Source organism: Ranitomeya variabilis, chromosome 5 (assembly GCF_051348905.1).
Source record: "Ranitomeya variabilis isolate aRanVar5 chromosome 5, aRanVar5.hap1, whole genome shotgun sequence".
NCBI lineage: Eukaryota > Metazoa > Chordata > Amphibia > Anura > Dendrobatidae > Ranitomeya > Ranitomeya variabilis.
The window spans coordinates 456,772,441-456,799,095 of NC_135236.1; the positions used below are offsets into that span (position 1 = coordinate 456,772,441).

A 26,655-nucleotide genomic window follows, 5' to 3' on the forward strand; every position below is an offset into this window, starting at 1 on the left:
TGTATGCATGGCTCATCTCCCCCTCCTCCCTGTATGCATGGCTCATCGGCTCCCCACTCCCATCATGCATGGATCATCTCTCTCGACTTCCCCCTCTTGTATGCATGGCTCATCTCCCCCTCCTGTATGCATGGGTGGCTCATCTCCCCCTCGCTGTATGCATGGCTCATCTCCCCCTCCTTGTATGCATGGGTGGCTTAGTCATCTCCCCCCTCCCTGTATGTGTAGCTCATTTCCCCCTCCCTGTATGCATGGGTGGCTCATCTTCCCCCCTCCCTGTATGCGTGGCTCATCTCCCCCTCCCTGTATGCATGGGTGGCTCATCTCCCCCCCTGTATGCGTGGCTCATATCCCCCTTCCTGTATGCATGGGTGGCTCATCTCCCCCCCTCCCTGTATGCGTGGCTCATCTCCCCATCCCTGTATGCGTGGGTGGCTCTGGCTCATCTCCCATCCCCCTGTATGCGTGGCTCATCTCCCCCTCCCTGTTTGCAGGGGTGGATAATCTTCCACCCCTCCCTGTATGCATGGCTCATCTCCCCCTCCCTGTATGCATGGGTGGCTCATCTTCCCCCCTCTCTGTATGAATGGCTCATCTCCCCCCCCTCCCTGTATGCGTTGTTCATCTCCCCCCTCCCTGTATGCGTGGCTCATCTCCCCCTCCCTGTATACATGGGTGGCTCTGGCTCATCTCCCATCCCCCCTGTATGCGTGGCTCATCTCCCCCTCCCTGTATGCATGGGTGGCTCTGACTCATCTCCCATCCCCCCTGTATGCATGGCTCATTGGCTCCCATCTTGCATGGCTCATCTCTCCCCCCTGGTCCCCTCCATGCATGGCTTATCGGCTCCCCGCTGCTCCCATCTTGTATGGCTCGGCTCCCCGTCCTCCTTCATCCCCCCCGTCCTCCCTGGCTGTCATCATACTCACCTTTTCCACACTGCGCAGAACGGAATTCTCCACCTCTGTCCTGGCGCAGCACCCTCGTCCTGTGTGAGCGTTCACGCGTTACCGCTCATTAAGGTCATTAATATGCATCCATATTCATCACCTTAGGCTGGTTTCACACTTGCGTTTTTGTCTGCAGCGTTTTTTGCACAAAAAACGCATGCGTTTTTTCCCCCTATATTTAACATTGAAAACGCATGCGTTTTTTTGTACGCGTTTGGTCGCGTTTTCAAACGCATGCGTTTTTTTCTGCATGCGTTCTTTTTCAAAAATGCAACCTGTAGTATTTTTTTGCGCGTTTTTTTTGCCGCGAAAAAACGCATGCGTTTTTTCGCGGCAAAAAAATGCATTGCTGTCTATGTAAACGCATGCGTTTTTAAGCACATGCATTTGTTTGCGTTAAAAACGCATGCGTTTTTATAGAAAAAACCCAGAAAACAGACTGAAAAGCCACCCACCACCATCAAGGTGATAAAGGGATCCAAACCCTAACCCTAACTCTACCCCTAACCTCACCCCTAACCGTTTAATGAACCTTTTTGTGACAGTCATAGTGCCACGTATTTAAGTGCCACGTATCACTTATTTTAGTGCCACGTATTTCAATGCCACGTATTTCAGTGCCACGTATCACGTATTTCAGTGCCACGTATTTCAGAGCCACATATCACGTATTTCAGTGCCACGTATCACGTATTTCAGTGCCACATATTTAAGTGCCACGTATTTCAGTGCCACGTACCACGTATTTCAGTGCCACGTACCACGTATTTCAGTGCCACGTACCACGTATTTCAGTGCCACGTATTTCAGTGCCACATACCACGTATTTCAGTGCCACGTATCACGTATTTCAGTGCCACGTATCACGTATTTCAGTGCCACGTACCACGTATTTCAGTGCCACGTATTTCAGTGCCACGTACCACGTATTTCAGTGCCACGTATCACGTATTTCAGTGCCACGTACCACGTATTTCAGTGCCACGTATTTCAGTGCCACGTATCACGTATTTCAGTGCCACGTATTTCATTGCCACGTATTTCATTGCCACGTATTTCAGTGCCACGTATTTCAGTGCCACGTATTTCAGTTACGTTTAGGGGTTAGGGGTAGGGTTAGGGTGACCAGGACATTCTTCTAATAAAAAGCTACCCCTAACCCTAACTAATTCTACTATTAGTGGATTTTCTAGTTGATTTTTTCATGGGGGGGAAAAAAAACAAAAACGCATGCGTCTAAAAAACGCGGCGTTTTGCCGCGATTACATGCGTTTTTTCACCACATGCGTTTTTTCAAAAACGCATGCAGATCAAAACGCAAGTGTGAAACCAGCCTAAATGAGCGGTACCATGTGACTGCTCACACAAGATGAGCTGCCGTCGCTGAGATCAGACCAGGCATCGCTGGAGTAGGTGAGTATGAATTATACTGTATGATGTCGGCAAGGAGGCAAGCACGCGGGCGGGCAAGCAGGCGGGGGAGGGGTTTAAGGTGACCCAGGCCCGGTCTTCATAAACAAAAAAAAACCTGCTCAGGTGCCACTCCCCGCATCGTCCCGCCCTAGGCTCGTGCTCTCAAGTGCCTAGTGGCAAATACAGCCCTGTACCTAGACAAAAATTGCCATTCCCCACCATCATCTTCTGGTGATCATGTCTGCTCTAAGTTTTGTGCATCACGAATCAGCATCTCCTCCTGTCCCTCTTGTAATATGCAGAGTGAGAAGCCACAATCAAGTAATGATGTTATAAAGAGTTCCTCAGAGTGTCCTAGTGTGGAATCGCTCATCTCCTGTGACTCAATAAGATGGGAGAAAGGAGGATCATAGTGGGGAATAAGTGATCCAGAGCAGACTGTTGGCTGGTGAGACAGGACTGTATGGAAGACTGGGTTGTGCTGACAAGCATGCTAGTAGCATTATCTGCTATCTACTGGTGTGGTTTCAGAAGTGGTGTCCAGTGCCTCCCTGCAAAGCGGGACAAGAAGCTATATGTCGGGGATGGATGGGTTTCTTGTGCTCCAGTAACAGGCATAGTCGCACTTGCCCCATGTCCTCAGTGTCTGCGTGCACCATCATCAGCAGTTCCATTTCCACTTCCCTTAATGCAAGCCTTACGCATTTTGTAATTGTTAGGTCTCTGGAAACCAAGGTTACTTTTAATTAAAAAAAAAATAAAAAAATATGGTCACCTGCAACAGGCAAAAGGTTTTCTTGGAGATTCACATACCACCGTAATGTAACAAACAAGCACGCTGTAATGAATGGATTACTAATTCAATCCAGAAAGATGTTTTGAACATTTTTTTTTGTAGCTTAATACTAGAGATGAGTGATACCCTGAAAGTTTGGGTTTGGTGGGATTGGCAAATAGTTAAAAAAGGTCCAGTTTGGGTACCAGAATAGTACCTGAGCCCAGACCCCATTTTCTTGAATGGGACCAGAACATCCAGTGTGTGCCATACTGTCATGTGCATGAAAGCAAAATGTCTATTCTTCCAACAGGTATGTTCATCCACCCAGCTCTCCTGCTGTCTGTCTATGAAGTGCACATAGTACATCACCCAGCTTTGCACATAGACTTCCCCCTGCTCCTTGCTTTCACATGGTATGTTCATCCACCCAGCTCTCCTGCTGTCTGTCTATGAAGTGCACATAGTACATCACCCAGCTTTGCACATAGACTTCCCCCTGCTCCTTGCTTTCACATGGTATGTTCATCCACCCAGCGCTCCTGCTGTCTGTCTATGAAGTGCACATAGTAAATCACCCAGCTTTGCACATAGACTTCCCCCTGCTCCTTGCTTTCACATGGTATGTTCATCCACCCAGCTCTCCTGCTGTCTGTCTATGAAGTGCACATAGTACATCACCCAGCTTTGCACATAGACTTCCCCCTGCTCCTTGCTTTCACATGGTATGTTCATCCACCCAGCTCTCCTGCTGTCTGTCTATGAAGTGCACATAGTACATCACCCAGCTTTGCACATAGACTTCCCCCTGCTCCTTGCTTTCACATGGTATGTTCATCCACCCAGCTCTCCTGCTGTCTGTCTATGAAGTGCACATAGTACATCACCCAGCTTTGCACATAGACTTCCCCCTGCTCCTTGCTTTCACATGGTATGTTCTTCCACCCAGCTCTCCTGCTGTCTGTCTATGAAGTGCACATAGTACATCACCCAGCTTTGCACATAGACTTCCCCCTGCTCCTTGCTTTCACATGGTATGTTCATCCACCCAGCTCTCCTGCTGTCTGTCTATGAAGTGCACATAGTACATCACCCAGCTTTGCACATAGACTTCCCCCTGCTCCTTGCTTTCACATGGTATGCCTTTCAGCTAATCCCAACTTACCCTGTGATATTTATGACCTTGTTTACTTAGGCTTGATTGTATGCATCTGGTCCACCCTTAATTCTCTGACCAAGATGAGCAGAGACCACTCCTCTCTGCTTCACACCTGAACGCACTTAGTTTTCCATATATTGCATAGCACAAGTCTGCATGACTTTAGTCTGCAGTGTGATTTCTAGAAGTGTGTTCTAAAAGTGTGGATTACATTAGAATTAAAACCTGAATTGGAACTGAAAGTAACTGGCCAGTCACTGCAAACAATGTTTCAGTTTGTTGTCACTTTTATCCCTATAATCTTTCACTTTCTGCTACCTTCCCCAATCCCCACACCAAGTAAGGAACTGTTCATCTCCTCTTCAATCCTCCCCATCCATCTCACCTCCTCCTCAGAACTATTCCTTAACATACAATCCTCTGTCTCAAAGCACAGGCAGCCCCCTCATGCCCTCTCCTGCTCCCACCTGCTAACACTATCTCTGCTCCTTCTCACTGCTGGTGATATCTCTCCAAATCCTGGTCCTCCTCACCATATTCCCACAGTCATTTCTACCTCCCATCCACGCTCCATCACAAACTTCGGTAATCTCTCTAACATTATACCCATTCGCCCAGCCCCCGCTTCCCCAGTCCCACTAACAGGAGCTCTGTGGAACGCTCGCTCTGTCTGTAACAAGCTTTCCTACATCCATGATCTTTTTATTACTAACAAACTTTCCTTCCTCGCCATCACCGAAACTTGGCTCACCCCTTCTGACACAGCCTCCCCTGCTGCACTCTCTTATGGTGGCTTCCACCTTTCTCACACACCCCGCCCCAGCAAAAAGCATGGCGGAGGAGTTGGTTTTCTCCTGTCAGATAACTGCTCCTTCACCCCAATCCCACTGCCACCCTCTGTTACCCTCCCTTCCTTTGAGGTGCACTCTGTGCACATATACTCCCCCTCCAACCTCCAACTGGCTGCCATTTACCGCCCCCCAGGGCCAGCCACCACCTTCTTTGACCACTTCACCACCTGGTTACTTCATTTCCTTTCTGCGGACATCCCCACTATCATCATGGGTGATTTCAACATCCCCATTGACACTTCCCTCTCAGCTGCCACTAAACTTCTATCTCTCACTTCCTCCTTCAGCCTCATTCAATGGTCTTCTGCAGCCACTCACAAAGATGGTCACACACTGGACCTCATCTTCACCCGCCTCTGCTCCCTATCTAACCTCTCTAACTCACCTCTTCCTCTCTCTGACCACAACCTTCTCACATTCTCATCTCTCTCCACTCCATGTCTACAATCCCCACCCCACAAACTTTCACACCCTCGCAGAAATCTTAAACATCATGACCTACATTCATTCTCTGAATCCCTCCTCCCTCTCACAGACATAAGTTCCATACACAATGTGGATGACGCTGCCGCTCTATATAACACCACAATAGCTGTAGCTTTGGAATCTGCTGCCCCACTTACACATACCAAAGCTCGCAAAATCAACAGACAGCCCTGGCACACCAGCCTGACCAAAGAACTGAGGCGAGCTTCCAGGGCTGCTGAGCGCAGATGGAAAAGATCCCACTCCAACGACCACTTCATCGCATTCAAACAGTCCCTCACTACTTTCAAGACCACACTCGCCACAGCTAAACAAACCTACTTCTCATCTCTCATATCCTCCCTGTCTCACAACCCTAAACAGTTATTCAACACCAATTCCCTCCTCCGTCCCCCAGCACCACCTCCCTCCCCACTTATCTCCGCTGAAGACTTTGCCTCATTTTTCAAGCAGAAGATTGATAGCATCAGAGACAGTTTTGGTCAACAACCCCCAGAGCCCTTCCTCCCGACTTCCCAGCCCTCCACCTCCAAAACCAACTTCTCCACCATTACAGAAGATCAACTCTCCACTCTACTCTCAAGATCACATCTCACCACCTGTGCACTTGACCCGCTCCCATCCCACCTCATCCTAAACCTCACCACAGTCTTCATCCCAACCCTAACCCATCTCTTCAACCTATCACTAACAACTGGTGTTTTCCCCTCAAGCTTTAAACATGCCTCCATCACACCTATCCTCAAAAAGCCCTCTCTTGGCCCATCCTCTGTATCTAGCTATCGCCCTATATCACTTCTCCCTTATGCCTCCAAACTACTGGAACAACACGTCTACCTTGAACTGTCCTCCCATCTCTCTTCTTGCTCCCTCTTTGACCGCCAACAATCTGGCTTCCGGTCACACCATTCCACTGAAACTGCCCTAATTAAGGTCACCAACAACCTCTTAACCGCCAAAAGCAAGCGACACTACTCTGTTCTCCTCCTCCTCGACCTGTCGGCTGCCTTTGACACAGTGGACCATTCCCTATTATTACAGACCCTCTCATCCCTTGACATCACAGACTTGGCCCTATCCTGGATCTCATCATACCTAACAGACCGGACATTTAGCGTCTCCCACTCACACACCACCTCCTCACCTCGCCCCCTATCTGTCGGAGTTCCACAAGGTTCAGTCCTTGGGCCCCTGCTCTTCTCTATTTACACCTTTGGCCTAGGACAGCTCATAGAATCTCATGGCTTTCAGTATCACCTCTATGCTGATGACACACAGATCTACATCTCTGGACCAGATATCACCTCCCTACTAACCAGAATCCCTCAATGTCTGTCCACTATTTCATCCTTCTTCTCCGCTAGATTTCTGAAACTTAACATGGACAAAACAGAATTCATCATCTTTCCCCCATCTCACGCGACCCCCCCAACGAACCTAACCATTACAGTAAATGGCTGCCCACTCTCCCCAGTCCCACAAGCTCACTGCCTCGGGGTAATCCTTGACGCTGATCTCTCCTTCAAACCACATATCCAAGCCCTTTCCACTTCCTGCCGACTTCAACTCAAAAATATTTCACAAATCCGTTCATTCCTCAACCAAGAATCTGCAAAAACCCTAGTCCATGCCCTCATCATCTCTCGCCTTGACTACTGCAACCTCCTGCTCTGTGGCCTCCCCTCGAACACTCTTGCACCCCTCCAATCTATTCTAAACTCTGCTGCCTGACTAATCCACCTGTCCCCCCGCTATTCCCCTGCCTCTCCCCTCTGTCAATCCCTTCACTGGCTCCCCATTGCCCAGAGACTCCAGTACAAAACCCTAACAATGACATACAAAGCCATCCACAACCTGTCTCCTCCATTCATCTGTGACCTCGTCTCCCGGTACTTACCTACACGCAACCTCCGATCCTCACAAGATCTCCTTCTCTACTCCCCTCTTATCTCCTCTTCCCACAATCGTATCTACCACAACACATCAGACTCTCACCTACCATCGAAATCTTCAAAAAGAACCTGAAGACCCACCTCTTCCGACAAGCCTACAACCTGCATTAACCACCGATCAACCAAACCGCTGCATGACCAGCTCTATCCTCACCTACTGTACTCTCACCCATCCCTTGTAGATTGTGAGCCTTCGCGGGCAGGGTCCTCACTCCTCCTGTACCAGTTATGACTTGTATTGTTTAAGATTATTGTACTTGTTTTTATTATGTATACCCCTCCTCACATGTAAAGCACCATGGAATAAATGGCGCTATAACAATAAATAATAATAATAATGACAGCGTGAGCCCTCAGCTGTGATCGGAGGTAAAAAGTTTACTTCTGTTCACAGGCGTCAGGTGATTGGACTACTACTCCCATCAGCCGATGCCTGCTGCAACAAATAACATTAAGGAAAATTTTGCGGAAAATGCTTGGGAATCAGAACACGAATCCGAATGGGCCAACTTTGAGATTGGCGAACGTTTTCCAAACAAGGTCGCTCATCTTTAGTTAATACCACCGTCATGTTACACTGTATAGATTACTAATTCAATTCAGAAAGATTTTTGAATGCTTTTTTTTAGCTTAACACCATCATAATGTAACAGTAAGGTACCCATGAAGGGTAGTCGTAGATGAGCTGAAAACCAAGAGAAATATATATAGGGTATAATTTATTTTTAACCATAAGAGAAACAACCCTTAAAAATATCTTTATTAAATATAGTTTTAAAAATTGATTGTTTACTAAAACATTTTTACTACCAAAAGTCATAGATGAGCTGTAGCTCCTGCTTGCTCTGACACCCTGCAGGACAATCATGTCCCATTTTAAGTGTGCTCTTAGATGTGTGGTACATCATACTCACTTATGGGCCATAGGCCCCTACGGACTCCAGGCTTCCATCTTCCGGAATCCCCGCACAACATCCGAGTGATGTGCGTTATAAGCGGACCCCAGCAATGGAGGAGATGGAGAAATTCATTTCTCCGCCTCCTCCGCAGCTGTGCTCCGATCCTCCCTGTGCGAGATAATCGGAGCACAGACGCATGACACTCGGCTCCTGCTCTGCTGCGAGCAGGAACCGAGTCATTAGCATATCGCATCCGATGCTCTTCCATCGGATGCAATATGCCAGTGTGATGCCGGCCTTAAAGGGAATCTGTCATCAGTTATATGTAGTGTTGAGCATTCCGATACCGCAAGTATCGGGTATCGGCCGATATTTGCTGTATCGGAATTCCGATACCAAGATCCGATACTTTTGTGGTATCGGGAATCGGTATCGGGATCGATATTAATGTGTAAAATAAAGAATAAAATTAAAAAATATTGATATACTCACCCTCTGACGCGCCCTGGTTGTAACCGCCAGCCTCCGTTCATAAGAATGAGCGCTTGAAAGTCCTTAGATGACGTCGCGGCCTGTGATTGGTAGCGGAGCGGTCACGTGACCGCCACGCGACCAATCACAAGCCGCGACGTCATCTAAGGTCTTTCAAGCGCTTGAAAGACCTTAGATGACTTCACGGCTTGTGATTGGTCGCGTTGCGGTTACGTGACCGCTTCGCGACCAATCACAGGCCGCGACGTCATCTAAGGACTTTCAAGCGCTCATTCTTATGAACGGAGGCTGGCGGTTACAACCAGGGCACGTCAGAGGGTGAGTATATCAATATTTTTTATTTTTATTCTTTATTTTACACATTAATATGGATCCCAGGGCCTGAAGGGGAGTTTCCTCTCCTTCAGACCCTGGGAACCATCAGGATACCTTCCGATACTTGGTGTCCCATTGACTTGTATTGGTATCGGGTATCGGTATCGGAGATATCCAATACTTTTCGGGTATCGGCCGATACTATCCGATACCGATACTTTCAAGTATCGGATGGTATCGCTCAACACTAGTTATATGGCATAGCAGTTAAATATATCGCCTTATTAAGCGTCTGCTATGCATTTCCTACATCGTTATAGAACCCCCTGACTGCCCTTGTATACTCATAAAATGTTTTTTAATGTGTCCCGCGCTGTATTTTAATTTATCAGTACGGTCCGATAGGTGTGGGTTTGGGTCTCTACATCACGCCAATCGGCTGTTGGTCGCCGTCATACATCATAGATAATGCCTCTTGCCCCATGCAACATCTTGCACCAGCTCAGAAACCTAGCCTTTTGTGCCTGCGCAGTATGCTTTGCCCAACTGCAGGCAAAGTTGAAAAACATAGGTGTTCATGCTTAACAGTACCCCCTTTTAGGACCACTCCCAGATTAGTCAGCAATAGATGAAACAGAATGCTTTGCTCAAAAGGTCTAGAGCAGAATTAGAGCATATATGTCCTTTTCTGGCACCCAGCATCTATCCTCAGGGCCACAAGTAATTTTGTACTCTGAATGGATCAGAAGCAGAAACTGTTTTGACTGTAGAAAATGACCTACTGAGGGCCAGAGGATAACCTGCTGATAGTGAGTTGGAAAACGGAGAAGCAGAAGCAAGGCCAAACTTAGGCTCAGTCCCGTCTTCCCTGTGGTAGTTAGAGGCAGTGAATGCAAAGCAGAGTTTCAGAGAAGGTACGAACAGTTGTAAGTCAGCTTACTGGTATAGAATGAATTCCTCAAGCCGACCAATGCCCAGCACGAATTGTGGTGAGCAGCCACAATGAACAACAGAAAAAAAAGTGGAAGTGATCCAGCTGGAAACAGAGGTGTCTAAAATATTACATTTCCTTATTAAACAACCTTTTTTAAAAAAAAATGCAAAGAGAAATATGCATACCAAGCATCGACACACCAGTGAAGAAGATCGACACATTTCAACACAAGTCTTACTCATGATTTTCTGAGAAGGTGGTTGAAGTGGAATTCTGAAGTAGTTACTAAAACAAGATGATCTCACTGGGCAATTTGGTCCATTTATGAGTCAATGACTGGAGTGGGAAACAGTAGCCATGGAAGTCCCAAAAGTACCAATGCATCACAAAGTGGCAAAACTAAAAAAAAGTCCTTACCATGTAGTTCACCAATCTAGAGAGTTACTTTCAGTTTCTGAACTTGGATATGGCTACCTGGAAATGTTAAGCCATTCACAGAGGTCAGTCTTTTGGCAAGAGGGAAGTCCATAAAATTCTCAGCTGTTCGAGAATTAATAAGCACTTGTCACGTGAACACAAAGAAACTGTGGGTAACAAATATAGATAAAAGCAATTTATTTTTAGAGGAGGAAAGAGTTAATCCCAGGGTGACGCCTCCCTTTTCGCCTAGAGTATGAAGTTCACCCCCTTTTGCCTTTAGTTTAGAACAATATATGTGATAATGATCCCGTACACAGCAATAATAACAGAGTTCTCGTGAAAGTCAACCTGATCTCTTAGCCAGAGATAATCTGTAATGGCCAATTTCCATGGGTTACAGTTCAGCCATTCAGGGAGGATTTTTGAAGATGTTTCAGAATTCCAGACATGGGAATCAAAAGTTTTGAGTTTTTTCCTTAGACCACTCTTTAAAATGCATGTTCACTTGTGTGGCAAAGGAATTCAAGTCACCAATGGAAGACCGTAAATCTCTACCAGCGAGTACATCGTTGATTCGACTAGATAAGCTGGTGTAAAAGACAGCCAGGAGAGCATCATTGTTCTAAGTCAATTCAGGACAGGGTATGAAACCAGATGGCATAATTTCCCACGTTAATCCCTTGTCTGAGCCACAGAATGGAATCAGCGGTAGAGTGGACACGACCCGGTTCCTCAAACGCTTTACAGAAGGCAGCCAGTAAAGATGGTAGGAAATGTATTATAGGCTCATCCTCTCTCGCACAATGGTGCAACCCATGTCATGGCATCCCTACACAGCAAAGAAAAAATGTAGGCAACTTTGGAATGGTCAGAAAAAAGTTGCTGAGTACATAGCTCAAAGTGGATGGGTGGATGGTGCATTGGCTCACAAAGCTGCGACGGGCCTTAAAGTCTCCATCAAAATGTGCAGGAGTGTGCGAATGTGGAGATGTTTCTCAAAGTGCTGCAGATGAGTATTAGATTGTAACAGATGTTGAGGATCTGGAGAAAAGAATGTAGCAATGTGGGACAGTGCATCGACACAAGCTGTGAGATCCTGCATAGCCTGGACAAGATCCCATTGACCTGCAGCAAGTTACAAAATTAGTGCTGACAAATCCTCCATTTCTAATGGCCACTGTGTTCTAGCTGCTGTATCTTTGGAATCCATGTTCTTGATATTTTGTCATAGGGCTGACATCGTGAGGTCTACTCTAAGCCCAGGTCTGGGTGGACACATGGATCTTGGGCATTGAAGAAGAAGCAGAATGGCACATGTAGAGCAAGGACTTGAAGCATTGAAGGCTGCAGACAGAGTGGACATTAGAAAGCAGGTATGGAGCGAAGAATTCAAGCACTGGAGGCTGCAGGCAGACAGAACTGGGGAAACAGGTATGAGGCAAGTCATGTTGCACAGTCAAACAAACAGAACTAAGAGTCTTGATACCAAGGCCCAGGTGTGTGTCTTGGTAGGCCTCATATTGCTTAGGCAGTTGATCACATAGGAGCATGTTGGGGCACTTGCAAAAACCAGCGTAGAGCACAGCAGAAGTCAATGGCCATAGGAGAAGATGATGAAGCCCTGCCGAGCCAGATGCGTAACATACCTAAAGACTCAGGACTGATCCACCATCTGAACTGTCCTATAAGGCTTGAGGCATACCAATAGAGGTGCATACCTTTTTGCCATGGCACCACAATGTCCTGAATAACCTTAGAGAGCAAGAGGCAGAAGGATGTAAGTAGTGCCCAACATTGAATCCGGGAAAGGTAACAGGTTTAGTCTGCTATTTTAAAATGTAGCTTGCTTTCTCCAGTTTCTTCACTCAAAGGTTCACATTCTCCTGGACTGTTCAGTAATCACTCCAAAGCCATAAATCTTTATTTGCAGCCACAGGTCACCTGAGTACAGCCATATAGTACTATATCTCTGTACATTGTCATTTTATAGAAATAATCTTCAATAAAACAGCAGAATACCATTGAATTTAGGTAATTAAAAATATGACAAAAAAAAATTGTATACCTTTTTTTAAAAATCTAAGACATGCAAAGTTATCAAAGGACCATACAGACTTCCTGAGGAGTACCAGATTAAATCACTGATTAATTGAAATTTCAGATTTGCAATGCATGGTTGGTATATTCTTTGAAGTTATGACAATTGATGAGTGTAATTAGATCACTAAAAAGATTTGTTCCAATGTATGTCATCCCCTGTTCATAGGATAGGTAATAGGTTACAGATTCAAAAGTGAGGACCCCTGATCATACAGAGGACAGAAATATGCAGAGCCCTTCTTGACTTAATCAGAGGTCAAAGATGTCCACCTCCGCTCTAAGCAATGTACTTGGCTATCTCTATCAGTCCCCCTGGATGAAGGTGCCAAGACTCAACCTCAAACTCATTGAGGAGTGGCTTAGGAAATAATTCCTTATCCTATGGCTGGGATTAATTTAAAAACTTGTTACAAACCCTTGCAAAGCAATTACCCATTTTGAATTTACAATGTGTGGTATACATATACATCACATGCTGGGTACAGGTGTATGAAGCAGGATCTGAACTGAGCCTGTATCATACCTGTCAGTTGCCAGCTGTGATATACAATGATCATTTATGTTAACTCCTCAAACACCTTAAATGCAACTTTTAGTCTATAATAGCAGCATTTAATGTGCATGACAGAAGGTGAATGCATAGTACATGTGCAGCTGGTGCCTCTGCAAAGGGTCCGAGAGTTAGAGAGGCACTGTAACACTTCATATACCCCAGTGAGGACACCAACATGGTCACTCTGTGTACTCCACTGTAGATCTACTTCTCTGAGAATGTTGGGGGAGGGGACCCATGTATAAGTCTGTATTCAGTAGTACATACGTATACATTTCTGCAAATATTTTTTTTATCTTGATGTGAGTTTTTTCCAGAATTCAAAATCAAAATCTTATAAAACTCACATTGTGCTCTTGTAAATACAGGCTGCCTCAAGACCCAAATAATATTCTTCTGCATAATGTACTTGTATAATTAGATATATTTCTATATACCGGTACATCATTTAATACCTGTATATTAGGGTTAGATAAAATAGAACTCAAATTTCAGCAGTGCAAGGGAAAAGTATTTAAAACATAACTTTTAATAATTACCTAATTACCTAAAAGGTTATCCGCCAATATGTACACAGGACAAACAAACAGTAGTTTTTCAAAGTGCAAGTGCTCATGTTCAACAATGCTTAAATTAGAAAATTGGTTTAATCTCACCAACACAGTTTCTTACTCCTCCTTTTTTTCCCGAGATAAGGGCACTGACACAACTAGTCAACCTGCTGGTCATAACTTGCCACTTCAAGGGCCCATACAAGATATCCCCTCTTTTTCTTTTTTCCTCCCGATGAACCCCCGAATGGAGGGGGAAACACATTGGGAGGCTACACTTTCATTATGGGTAACTAGTGATCTATGCTTGGGTATTGCCCTTGTCATGGTAGGAGTAATGCAGGGGCACGGCAAGGAGTGTTAAAGGGATTGGAATACACCTTCCCCCTTTTTTATTATCCCTCATTACTCAGAGAGACAAAAATCTCCCCTCTTCTTTTCAATGGTGAATCTATAATGGAGAGGTAATGTAAGAAACTATGTTGGTGAGATCAAACCAATTTTATAATTTGATGACTGCTGAACATGAGCACTTGCACTTTGAAAAATTACTGTTTGTTTGTCTTGTATACATATTGGCAAATAACCTTTTAGGTAATTATTAAAAGTTATTTTTTAAATATTTTTCCCTTGCCCTGCTGATATTTCATTGTACCTAATTGGGAATGTTTATTATGATCAGTTACATTGTCTGATTTTTTGATGAGTATTATAAAATAAAAATAAGCAAAAGAAAAATCAGAAATGACCTAATTTCATGGATGTATTTGGTATTCCTGAAATCGCACCAAACCATAGCCAATCATGGATGGTCATTGTTAAAATACATATATGGTCATGCAGGTTTTAAAAAGTTGCATAAAATAATACCTTGATATCTTTGATTGGAAGTCTTATTCCAGAGAAATCCATGTTCTTGTTAATATGTAAATGAGCTGCTAAGATCTATGGGCCGGACACAGATCTGCATGAGAATCTACCTCCAGATCTTATTATAATTGAAAGAGGACGTTTCCAGTGTGAGACATGTAGAAGAGGAAAGTAGCCTGTCATTACATATTTATACTGGTAATGCCCTCTTTCATTTAAAATAAATTCTGGAGGGTGTCAGACAGAAAATGTACATATAACAAAATGTGGATTTTTCCAGAATAAGACATCAGATCGCAGATATCAAGCTATCATTTTATTCAGCTCTACAGTATGTCCTGCATGCCCATATACAGTTGTGAAAATAAGTATTTGATATACTGCCGATTTTGCAAGTTTTCCCACCTACAAAGAGTGGAGGGGTCTGTAATTTTTATTGTAGGTACACTTCAATTTTGATAGAATCTAAAAATAAAAACCAGAAAATCACATTGTATGATCTTTAAATAATTAAATTGTATTTATGCACTGTTGATGGCTTAGGTGGGCTCATCTTACTAATATATTCCTTTTAAACTCACAAAAATGTAGACACACATGTAAAGCTTACAGAAGTGGTCTGAAAAATAGCACTTAAATTCTCCAGCCCATCTCACAAAATAAAACACCTCAAATTGGGAAGCTTACATAAAATAAAAGTTACAGCTGTTATAACTATAAATTAAGTATTAATAAGTATTAATACAAAGATTTTTGAACATATAAAGAAATAGAGAAGAATGCATAACAATTCTAATGATCCTCTCTTTTTCTCACCACACACAAAACAAGTCTTCACACAGCTTTCAGCAGAAAAAAAAAATGAGTTTCAGAAACTGGAGACACGTGGCAATTAGTGTTGAGCGATACCGTCCGATACTTGAAAGTATCCGTATCGGAAAGTATCGGCCGATACCGGCAAAGTATCGGATCTAATCCGATACCGATACCCGATACCAATAAAAGTCAATGGGACACCAAGTATCGGACGGTATCCTGTATGGTTCCCAGGGTCTGAAGGAGACCAATCAAAAACCAGTGACGTCACCTAAGGTCTTTCAAGCGCTTGAAAGACCTTAGGTGACGTCACTGCTTTGTGATTGGTCCGTAGCGGTCACGCGACCGCTACGGACCAATCAGAGCGCCGTGACATCATCTAAGGCCCTTCAAGCGTGCATTTTTAGGTACAACGGCTCCCGGTTACGGCGGCAAAGTCCAGGCTGCGTCGGAGGGTGAGTATATCCCTATTTTTTATTTTAATTCTTTCTTTTACACATTGATATTAATCCCGATACCGATTCCCGATACCACAAAAGTATCGGATCTCGGTATCGGAATTCCGATACCCGCAAGTATCGGCCGATACCCAATACTTGCGGTATCGGAATGCTCAACACTAGTGGCAATGTTTTTTACAATTTTATTTAATCAATAAAATAAAATAAAAAAAATTCAAATTTGCTATCGTCATAATTGATCCGACCCGCTAACTCATTTTTACTGCAAAATAAAAACAGCAAATACATATCCACATAAAAAAACAAGCCCTCATATGACTCCAAGGACATACTGATAGGGAGTTAGATTGTGAGCCCCAATGGAGACAATGATGATTGTGTTTCCAAAGCACTGTGAAATTAAATGAGTAAAATAAATAAATACATTTGGCTGTGTCGACGGAAAGATAAAAAAGTACAAAAACAAAAATGTCAGCATTTGAAATAGGGTAATATTAAATTAATATACCCCATTTTTCAGACTGTAAGGCAAACCTTGCCATAAGGTGTACCCCAGGTTTAGACTGCAGAAAATAGGAAAAATTCTATCACTCAAAACCTCCCTGATGGTATAAAGTAGAGGGGTCATTGATAAATCTCTAAACAGTGTATGTTATACCCACATAGCTCTGCTACATACACACAGGTTTTACTACATGTACATATAGACACACACAGTTCTGCAACGTATGCATTTATAGACACGCAGCTCTGCTACATGCATATACAGACACTCACAGCTCTGCTACATATGCATATGTACACACAGCTCTGCTAAGTATGCACATACTGTATAGACACACTGTCAGGATTCTGTTGTACTTCTACTAATTGACCACTAGCAGCTGCAATTATTAATTTTGTTTATTTTTGCTGCAATTCCACTCCTTACCCATGAAGGCTGTTATTGTGTTTCTATAATCGCCCTTTATCAGTATGGAAGATTTTTAACCTGTGGATGTTTGGCGATAACTTAAAGCCACCTGGAACATTCACTCATTGCTTAAATATTATGACTAGCTTTTAGTCTAGTTTCAGTCCCCAGTTCCTGAACTGTGTTGCCCAGACTGTTGTCACTCATCCCCGCTTTGTCTTCTACAACTATCATTGCTGTATCCAAAAACTTGTACTACCACTTTCTGTATTCTGTTCGTGCTCCTATGGCCATCAGCTTGCAGCTGTTCCACTAGTATCGTAACACACACAGCTCTGCTACATGCATATATAGACACACACAGCTCTGCTACATGCACATAGCTTTGCTGCAGGCACATTCACACACACTATACATTACCATATTTTGCAGTTCATGATCGGGACCTGAACGTTGGCTATATGAGCTGAGCAGCTGAGGACCTTCCACACAATTAACTCAAGGACCTTTCAGGTCATACAATCAGTCACATGACCTGAAATGTCCTTGAATTAAGTGAATGGAAAGTCTTTCAGCTGTTCAGCTCCTTCAGCCTCCGGTCCCGGTAGCTCCCTCTACTGCTCGTCACCGATCACATAGATCAGTGCAAAGCAGGAGGAGAAGGCAGTTCTCTCTGTGATCGGGAAGGATGCAGTGTCAGCATTTTCCTACATCACAGGATGCTGTCTCCGGACTATAAGATGCTCACACTTTTTAGCACACTTGTGCGTCTTATAGTCCAAAAGTTATGGTAGATATAATGTAATATTGAAATAATGGAATGTTGTAGTTGAAAAACACCTCTTCCAAATATTGGATTACTCATCAAAGCAAACACAGAGCAATTTTCTCTAGTTAAGGATTCTGTCTAAAGGTACTGTCACACTCGGCGACGCTGCAGCGATATAGACAACGAGCCGATTGCTGCAGCGTCGCTGTTTAGGTCGCTGTAGAGACGTCAAACACAGCAGCTCCAGAACGATGCAGGAGCGATCCTGTGACGTAACAGTGACTCACTTATCGTTCTCACAGGTCGTTAGCTACATGTAAAACATTGCTGACATCGTTGCTTTTGCTGTCAAACACGACGATACACGCCGACCTGACGACCAAATAAAGTTCTGGACTTCTAGCTCCGACCAGCGATAACACAGCGGGATCCAGATCGCTGCTGCGTGTCAAACACAACGAGATCGATATCCAGGACGCTGCAACGTCACGGATCGTTATCGTTCTCGTTGTAAAGTTGCTGAGTGTGAAGGTACATTAAGAGTTTACGCTTACAACAGCGACTTTGTACCAGGTCTGCTTTCAAGACTTACACGTCATACAGATGCCTGTGTTTTTCACGAATACAACACTTACCCATTATAGTCTATGGTGATATTCACACATCCATGTTTTTTCACAGACTGTTTCCTTGCAAAACGCATGGAGACAGGTTCATTTTTTCCAGCAACATAGATGAAAAGTGCTAAAACAAATCTATAGGTCCGTGGCAAACAATGACCTCATCCGGGTGCTGTCCGGGTTTCGGCATGAAAAGTATAGGAGAAGTTTAGTAATAAATTTATCCATATGTGAAAAACACTAATGGCACATTGTTTACAAACTAATGATACATTGACCAAGCACTGATCACATAGATCCAAATCACTCATGACACCTGTACCATTTTTTTGTTATATATATGAAAAATACTGAGGTCTGAATGAGGATTTAGTCATATGCATGAGGGCATAGGATGGTACCCAACATCTTAGTCATTAAACATGGTGATATAAGGGAGTTGTCCGCTTTTATGAACATTTTCCCTTATTGTGTGTAGACTCTAGACATACTCATTGTAAGTGGTTTTCCTAGGAAACATGTAAAAATGAACATCTGCTAGACATAGGAATACCAAGGTATCACAGCTTGTCTTCTTTTAAAATCTGTATCTTGGAAGTACAGCTGGAAGTCATTGAAATCAATGGGTGTCCACAGCACACGCTGAGTAGTGAAGTAGGTTTTTATTATATACATTTCTCTCTACATATGTGAGAATCCTGTGTTATGAAAAACATTTTTTTCCATAGATTTAAGTGAATACAGTCTACATTATAATTTAAAGATGGATCTTATTTAGGAATGTTAAAATTCAATCAACAAGTTCACAATTGTTTTGAGAACATCAATGTTTCTTATTATCATGTTTCGTTGGAGGATATCATGAATATGATTGAGCAACATTTTTATAAAAAAAAATATTGGTTAAATTATTTTATGGGTTTAAACTATTAATAAAAATATTCTGCATTTTAATTAATACATGGCAAAAGTTTTAAATGGTAAAAATGTTATTATAAGCCATAATGACTTGCAACTGCCTGAATAGCAAAGGTAAGGTACCAAAAGTCACTATACGATTGAGTTAGTTACATGATTTAAATGTTGGATGTAAATGCTGAGCCATCAAGGCTGTAGAATTTGTAGTACCGGTCATAAATGTATTGCACTGCCTTTCCAATATACTAAACAATCTGTTTTACTACTGTCTTTGTCTTCCAGGGGTCTCCACCTGTATCCTCTGTGCCTGCATTCGTACTACTGTTTACTGTGATGACCACAACCTCGATTCAGTGCCGCCATTACCTAAAGACACTACTCATGTTTACCTGCGTTTTAATAAGATAAGCAAGATAAACAAGAATGATTTTACATACTTAAGTACGTATTCCTGACAAATGAAAGCTAATAATAATTAATGCTCCTAAATTGAAACTGCACATTACATTAATTTTTATAAATCAACAGTAAAAGTGCAGGCAAGAAACCTTAAAACATATATTAAATAAACAAGGGTTAGTCAAAATGTTCTGCACTATGACTGTAGAATTTATTTTAAAGGGAATCTGAAAATTGACTAACCTAAATTATTAATATGGTCATACAGGGTATGACTACTAAAAAAAATCATGTTATTATTATGATTTGCTTATATAGCATCATCAAATTCCATAGTGCTTTACAGACATCACCATCACTGTCCCCACTGAGTGTGGGAGGAAACCGGAGTATTCAGAGGAAACTGACGCAAACACAGGGAGAACTTCTTGCCGATGTTTTCCTTATTGGGGTTTGAACCCAAGACTCCAGTGCTGGAAAGCCAGAGTGTTAACCACTAAGCCAGCTGTATACCTCATATCAGATCCCTTGTTGTTGATAAATCATCTTGTATCACTTTATATAAAAATGAACTCTTCCATGGAAATTGCCTGTAAGATAACTCTGCCTCCAGAGCTTATTTTCCATGAAGGGGGAGTTACCAGTGTGATGTCTAATGGCCGCTCTGCTCTCACTGCAGAGCTGTGTGTGATTATACTGGCCACATCTGCAGGTTCCTCTCAGCTTCAGATTCCTTCTCACAGTCAATCAGGGTTACAATATTGTTGCAATACAGAAACTCTCAGGGGCCTGCAAAAAAATGTGTTTGAAGGAAGACAAATTTCATTTTTGTCCTGTGTTAGTTTCTTGTCTCACACTGGTAACTCCATTTTTCATTTATAATAAACTGGAGGCAGAGTTATCTTCCAGGTAACATCCTCCCCATAGCCTGGAAGAGATTATTTATATATAAGAAAAGTGTGGATTTCTCTGGATTAAAACATATGATTGCAAATATCAAGGTATCATTTTATTCAGCTTCCTATGACCTACATGCCCATATAGACGGCTTAGGAGGGTTGATCCTACTGACAGATTCCCTTTAACCTTTCAGAAAAGGCAAATATATAATTTTTCAACACAATCTTCCTGCTTTTCAATACATCTTGTACATTTTTCAACAAACTTTTGTATTCCTTCGTTATAAAATATTTTAGGCTGAGGCTGTGAGCCACGAATCCACTACTTTCTTAGCCTCTTCACCAAATGTGAATTTGATTTGCAAATGATTCTGTCACATAATCCACTGTCACACATCAATCCAACAGAATTAGTTAGAATTATGTTATAATCACAAGTGAACATGCATCTGGCTTTTTCTTCATGGGTGACACCTGTGTGACCTTCCTTGAACTTCCATGTCCATTCATTCACATTTCTTCACAAGAAAACACTTTCTTCTTATTGTGCACAAGTCTTCAAATGAATCACTGCACACCACTCCTCTTTCTGGCAAATCATAAGCACTTCCCCAGCAGTAACTGGGAAGCCAGCAAACTCATATGGAAAGTGCTAATAAGACAGTGAGGAAACATTTTGACTCACCTCTGTGTATACTGTTTTTTTGGACTATAAGACGCACGGGACCATAAGACGCCAAATTATCAGAAGGAAAAGAGGGAAAAAACATAACGTGTCAAATGGGGGTCCGTCTTACAGTCCGAATTCAGCTTACCAGGGAAGGGATCGCCACAGGTGGAGGAGTGGTCACAGGGGTCATTTAGTGGTCCAGGCTGGTGTGGTGGCCTCTAGGAAGTCCGATCCCAAGTTGGTGTGATGGCGGCGGCACTGTGCTGGGGCAGGGGGGCTGTGCTGGGGCTCTTTGCTGGGGCAGGGGCTGTGCTCTGGTGCAGGGGCTGTGTTTCAGTGCAGTGGCAGCAGCTCTCTGTGCTCCATGGGGGGGCACTGCTGACATTTCATCAAAGCCCGGAGGCCCCCGCACATCTGTTGCTGCCATGTTGCAGTGGCCTCCGGGAACATGGCCTCCAGGAAGATGACCGCCGGGCCTGGTGTAGCGCATGCTCAGATTCAAATCTCGGGACGAGATCTGAATCGAAGCATGTGCCGACCCCGGCCCAGCGGCCATCTTCCAAGAGGCCATGTTCCTGGAAGCCACCGCCACAACATGGCAGCAACGGATGTGCAGGGACCTCCGGGCTTTGATGAAATGCCGGCGGAGCCCCCCATGGAGCACAGAGAGCCGCTGCCATTGCCCCAAAGCACAGCCCACCACCACCACACCACAGAGCCCCACCGCACCGCCACAGCCGCAGGATTTGTAAGCATATTGCGACCATAAGACGCACCCCCATTTTCCCCCAATATATTGGGAGAACAAAGTGCATCTTATTGTCTGAAAAATACGATATATATATATATATATATATATATATATATATATATATATATATATGTATATATATATATATATACACACACATTTATTTATTAAAAGTCATTATTTTGACAACTCACAGCAAACAGTATCCTCCGAATCACAGTCAGATAGCCCATAACAGTCCGTTACACTCTGCTGCCGTGGGTGACTACAATGCTGTATCCTTCATGGGCGTGTCAGTAGCTTTGCTTTCTATGGCTCTGGCCTCTGTTCAGTCTCACACAGACCTGGGAATCATAGCCATGAGCACTCTCAAGACCCAGAGTGGGGGAGAGACCCATCCCACTACCAATCCTATAGATCTCTCTAAAAACAAAAGCCCATGCCAGGTTTTGCGAAGTATGACCAGGTCAAATAGCTTGACCAAGTCCACACTTTTTGAATTGTAACCACAGCTGCAGCTGTAATTACAATACGCTCCAGCTGGTTCAGTATACCTCCATCCGCATCCTAGTGGACACATAACGGCCCTCGCATATAATTCCCCTCACTGTCTCACAATAAATATAAATATATCACCTATACAAAAGAGAGAGAAAAATGCCTCTCTCCTTATCAATCAGTCTCTTCTCTCCAGCATTGATCATTCAGTCTCAAAAAAACTGCTAAAATCTGTCTGCATCTCTGTCTACTTTGATGCATTAAATTACATCTAAATCCTATAAAAGTCTATGCAGATGGGAAATGCTCAGGACAGACAATAACAGAAGGAGATAAACAAAAACTGCTGAGGCTTCTAATTCAGTGGTAAAACTGCTGAAAATATAAAATAAAAGTCATTCAACAACCAAAGACTGTATGGTGATAGACAGCTATCTGTGTGTAAAAAATACCACCAAAAAACGAGCAACAACAATAACCTCTTTACAAGAGACACATGCTCATGACCAACATGAGAAAACCGAGTGCAAAAATAGGTCTCATATAAAATAGCATTTCATTTTAGTCAATATCTGAAAAACTGATTATAAATGGACAGACATAAACGAGACACAAACAGAGCACTCCTGAAAAAGTGGTGCCATCATACATGTAAATAAACTTGGCAGAGAATTGTTTCATATATGTATTTTACAGCATAGCCTATCCATATTATGGTCTATAACAAAATACTCCTAGTCACAAGAAAAAAGTAATCAATGACTATTGCTAAACAAGTTTAGGCTAGAAGATAGTTCAAAGTCTAATACTTACATTAAAGATGTTATGTGAATGTACCAGGGTAGAGTGTACATGTGCTGGCCCACCAGCCCCAATGCATGTTTCACCAAAGGCTTCATCAGGGGGACCTATTTTTGCACTCGGTTTTCTCATGTTGGTCTGCTGATCAGCTATCTGTGTGTAGACTGATCCTGCTGTGCTGTTTAATTCTTGACCTGTTTGATTCCGCAGAGAGTGTAGTATTATTTGTTGCCACTCTGCACGCTAGAAAAAGTTGAATCGTGGAGGCCCTCTCCATGAGCCATGTGTCCATAATGTTACCTAATAAAGAAACATCTTTATGTAAAGTTCACCATACCTATTAGATAACCAAAGACAGTCAAATGATCATTCAGCTGACAGCAATCTCTCCTGACTCCCCCACTTACACGAATGCTCATTTTGGACAAGCTTAATTCTGTTCTCTATGAGAGCTGCTGCTAAAATCTTCAAGCAGTTGCTTATTTCACCGCAGATTAAAAAGCAACTGAGTTACAATAGCCCAATCTTTATATTCCCCAACATTATGTGCGTGGTGACGGTCAGGAAGCCCCATAAACATTAGATTAGATTTCCCAAGGGCCTAGATAGTGGTCAGAAGGTCTATAACAAACATCATTACCACAAATTTGTAGGCAACCTCATAAATTTCATATCCATATATTCACAGAGTAAATGTAATGATACTTATCTTGGTAACTGTAAAGTCCTGATACATGAACCATAATTCCCAACGCATTTCTCTCCTCTTATTATAGGGGTTCATCAGATGACACCACATTGCTACAAATACATGATGGCTCTTGTTAATTACTTGTTAATTATTCTTATCCAAGTACTTACATACATGCTGTTTAATAATTTGTTCAAAGATCTTTCCTGGTAAAGAAGTAAGGCTCACTGGCCTGTAATTTCCTGGCTCCATCTTCTTTCCTTTTTTTGAAGATATGAACAACATTTGTCCTTCTCCAATCTTCTGGGACTTCTCCTGTTGTCCATGGATTTTCAAAGATTCTGGCTACTGGTTCTGCAATTTCCTTTGATAACTCTTTCAGTTCCCTTATATTCAAGAAGTATTGTTTCTCCTTGTGGAGAGTGACATGTTAAGCATGTTGAGAAGAGGAGACTTAAAGTCGCAAGGCTCCTCTGGGAAATATGTAAATTGACTCTTCAGAGAAGAAGAGGCCTAGAACCCTAGTGCCAGTGTAGAATAGCAGGAGCGCGGGATGCAGTGACGGACAGGAGGCAGAGCAAGGGTTAACAAGTTATTAACAGGGGCGTACTCCACGCAGGGAGGTAAAGGATTAAATAGGGGATAAAACAGTTAAATGGCAAAGGATATGGTGAGGTGAAGAATAATGGTAATAGTGACGGCAGTTTTAATGAGAGTCAATGATTCCTAGGTCCATGAAATGGTTAGCACCGACAACAGCTGGCACGGTATATTTTGCTTGAAGGTCCTGTGGGCATCAATGCTCCATCTTCTGGGAGCAACGGTCAGTCTCCGGTACCTTCCGCTGAGCCCTAGTCCATATACTGAAGTGGCCGGAAGAGCGTAAGCCACGGCCCTGTCTAAGCCTGACTAAGCCTCTCTCCTCACAGTCTCTGCCAGCGGTGGTGATGGTGGTGCTTGGGCGTGGGCCTACGCAGTATGGATGATCTGAGACCGAAGCACTCACTGGTCCCTGCTGTAGTGTCTGATAAGGGTACGGGCCACAGTCCTGTATGAGCCCAACGTGGCTCGGCAAATCTATAATGGCACAGTCAGGGTGCAAGGGTCTGTCCTGTCCCCGGTCACTCTTGTGGAGCACGTGTTTCATACTCACAGACACGGTGCGTTTGGCGCCTTGCTTTCTAGTAGTCACCGGTACACTGCACCTCTCTCTGTAGCCGGCAGGCACACACTGCACATCACTCTCCCTCTCTAATTGCCGATGCTGATGACAGGAGATGCTGGCCTGCACGATGCTGGTACTCCCCAGGCAGAGCACTCCTCTCTCTGACTGCTGCTGCTGTTGCTAGAGACACAGCTCCCCTCAGCGCAGCAATCCCTGTCCTTCTGATCTGCTCGGTGTGCACGGCTCTGCTCTGTGTGCACAGCTCTGCACTGTTCTGCAGCGGTCCCTCTGCAGGCAAAAGGGGCTGTCTCTATGCCACCTGTCACAGCGTCGGTACTCTGTGGTGAGGGTAGGGGAGGCAGAGCGCACCACTCACTGCTCTGCGCGATGCTCGCATTCACACCAAACTGACCTCCTGTCTGCGCTCTTCTCTTTTATTCCCCTTCCTTATTCCTTTTTATTCTTCTTCGGGATCTTCTAGCAGGCAAGGTAGCTCTATACTTTGATGGACCAGTCGGGTAGGCGTCCCTTCTTCCCCTTTGGATTGTACCTCACAGATGGGGCCTTTGGATCCAATTTGGAGTTTCAGCAGACTCACCTCCACACTTCTGTCCAGCGCAGACATCTCACTGTAGACAGTTGATGTCTTCTCCCGCACTTCGTGGCTCTGTCTGGCCCTGGGTGCGGCCCCTCTCTTCTCGCCGTACCATTTCTCCCTGGGGCACCGTTCTCTCCAATTAGCAGGAACTTCGGAGGGTGAGCGAATATTATCCATCGTCTGTCTTGGGTAGAGCAACTTCTGGACAGGTGTCCCAGTCTACCACACGTCCAACACCCACTTCTGCGCCTGTCTGGTGCCCGCTTCGGGATCGTCGTCTTCTATGGGAAGCATACCCCCTCTGCCTTTGCTCTTCTCCACCCGATATGGGGTTGAATTCTGAAGCTACTGCTGAAGTTGTCTTTATGCTCCGCACCTCTCCTCTTACCTCTTTCACCTGTTGGCATGAGTTACGACGGGATATGGCATTGAACTCCTAGGTGGCAGCAATGGCTTCCTTCAAGCTCTCGATTTCTTCCCATATTTTCTGCATTCCCTGCCGTAATTCATGGGACCACTCCGGCTCTTCCTCATTCACGATAGGTACATTGCGGCTCCTGACCATCCCTGTCAAGGCTGCAGTCCCCTGCTCCTGCGCGCATCTACCCCAATGTCTGCAAAAGTCATGTATGGATTAGCTCGCAGGCGCTCACACAAAGCTTGCCTAAGCAGTGCATATCTAAGGCATGTCACCAACTGGTCTCGAAAAACTACATACCTCACTTGGTAATTGCAGCATGAATTTTCTGCAGCGCGTTCATTTATTGACTCATGGTCACCCCCTCCCTTTGAAAATGGCTAAATAGACTTGCATGCAATTCTCCTACATCTGTGGTGTCCGTGGATCTTTTCTAGGATTTGTAGCACCTTATTAAAGGTGTCGCGCTCATAAGGATGCCGTAACATAATGGAGATCCTCGCCTCTCCATCCAGAGCCATCAAGGCAATCTCTGCCTCCATTATGGG

At 43.9% G+C, this 26,655-nt stretch overlaps 1 protein-coding gene across 1 annotated transcript in view; it reads left to right on the forward strand.

The window, feature by feature from the left end:
- The window catches only part of EPYC (epiphycan), a 96,557-nt gene that overhangs the window by 60,301 nt on the left and 9,601 nt on the right, over window positions 1–26,655 (forward strand). Inside the window, exon 4 of the mRNA XM_077265429.1 lies at window positions 19,500–19,658. Within this exon, the coding sequence (XP_077121544.1) occupies window positions 19,500–19,658 (159 nt within the window). The remainder of the gene's footprint in view (window positions 1–19,499; window positions 19,659–26,655) is intronic.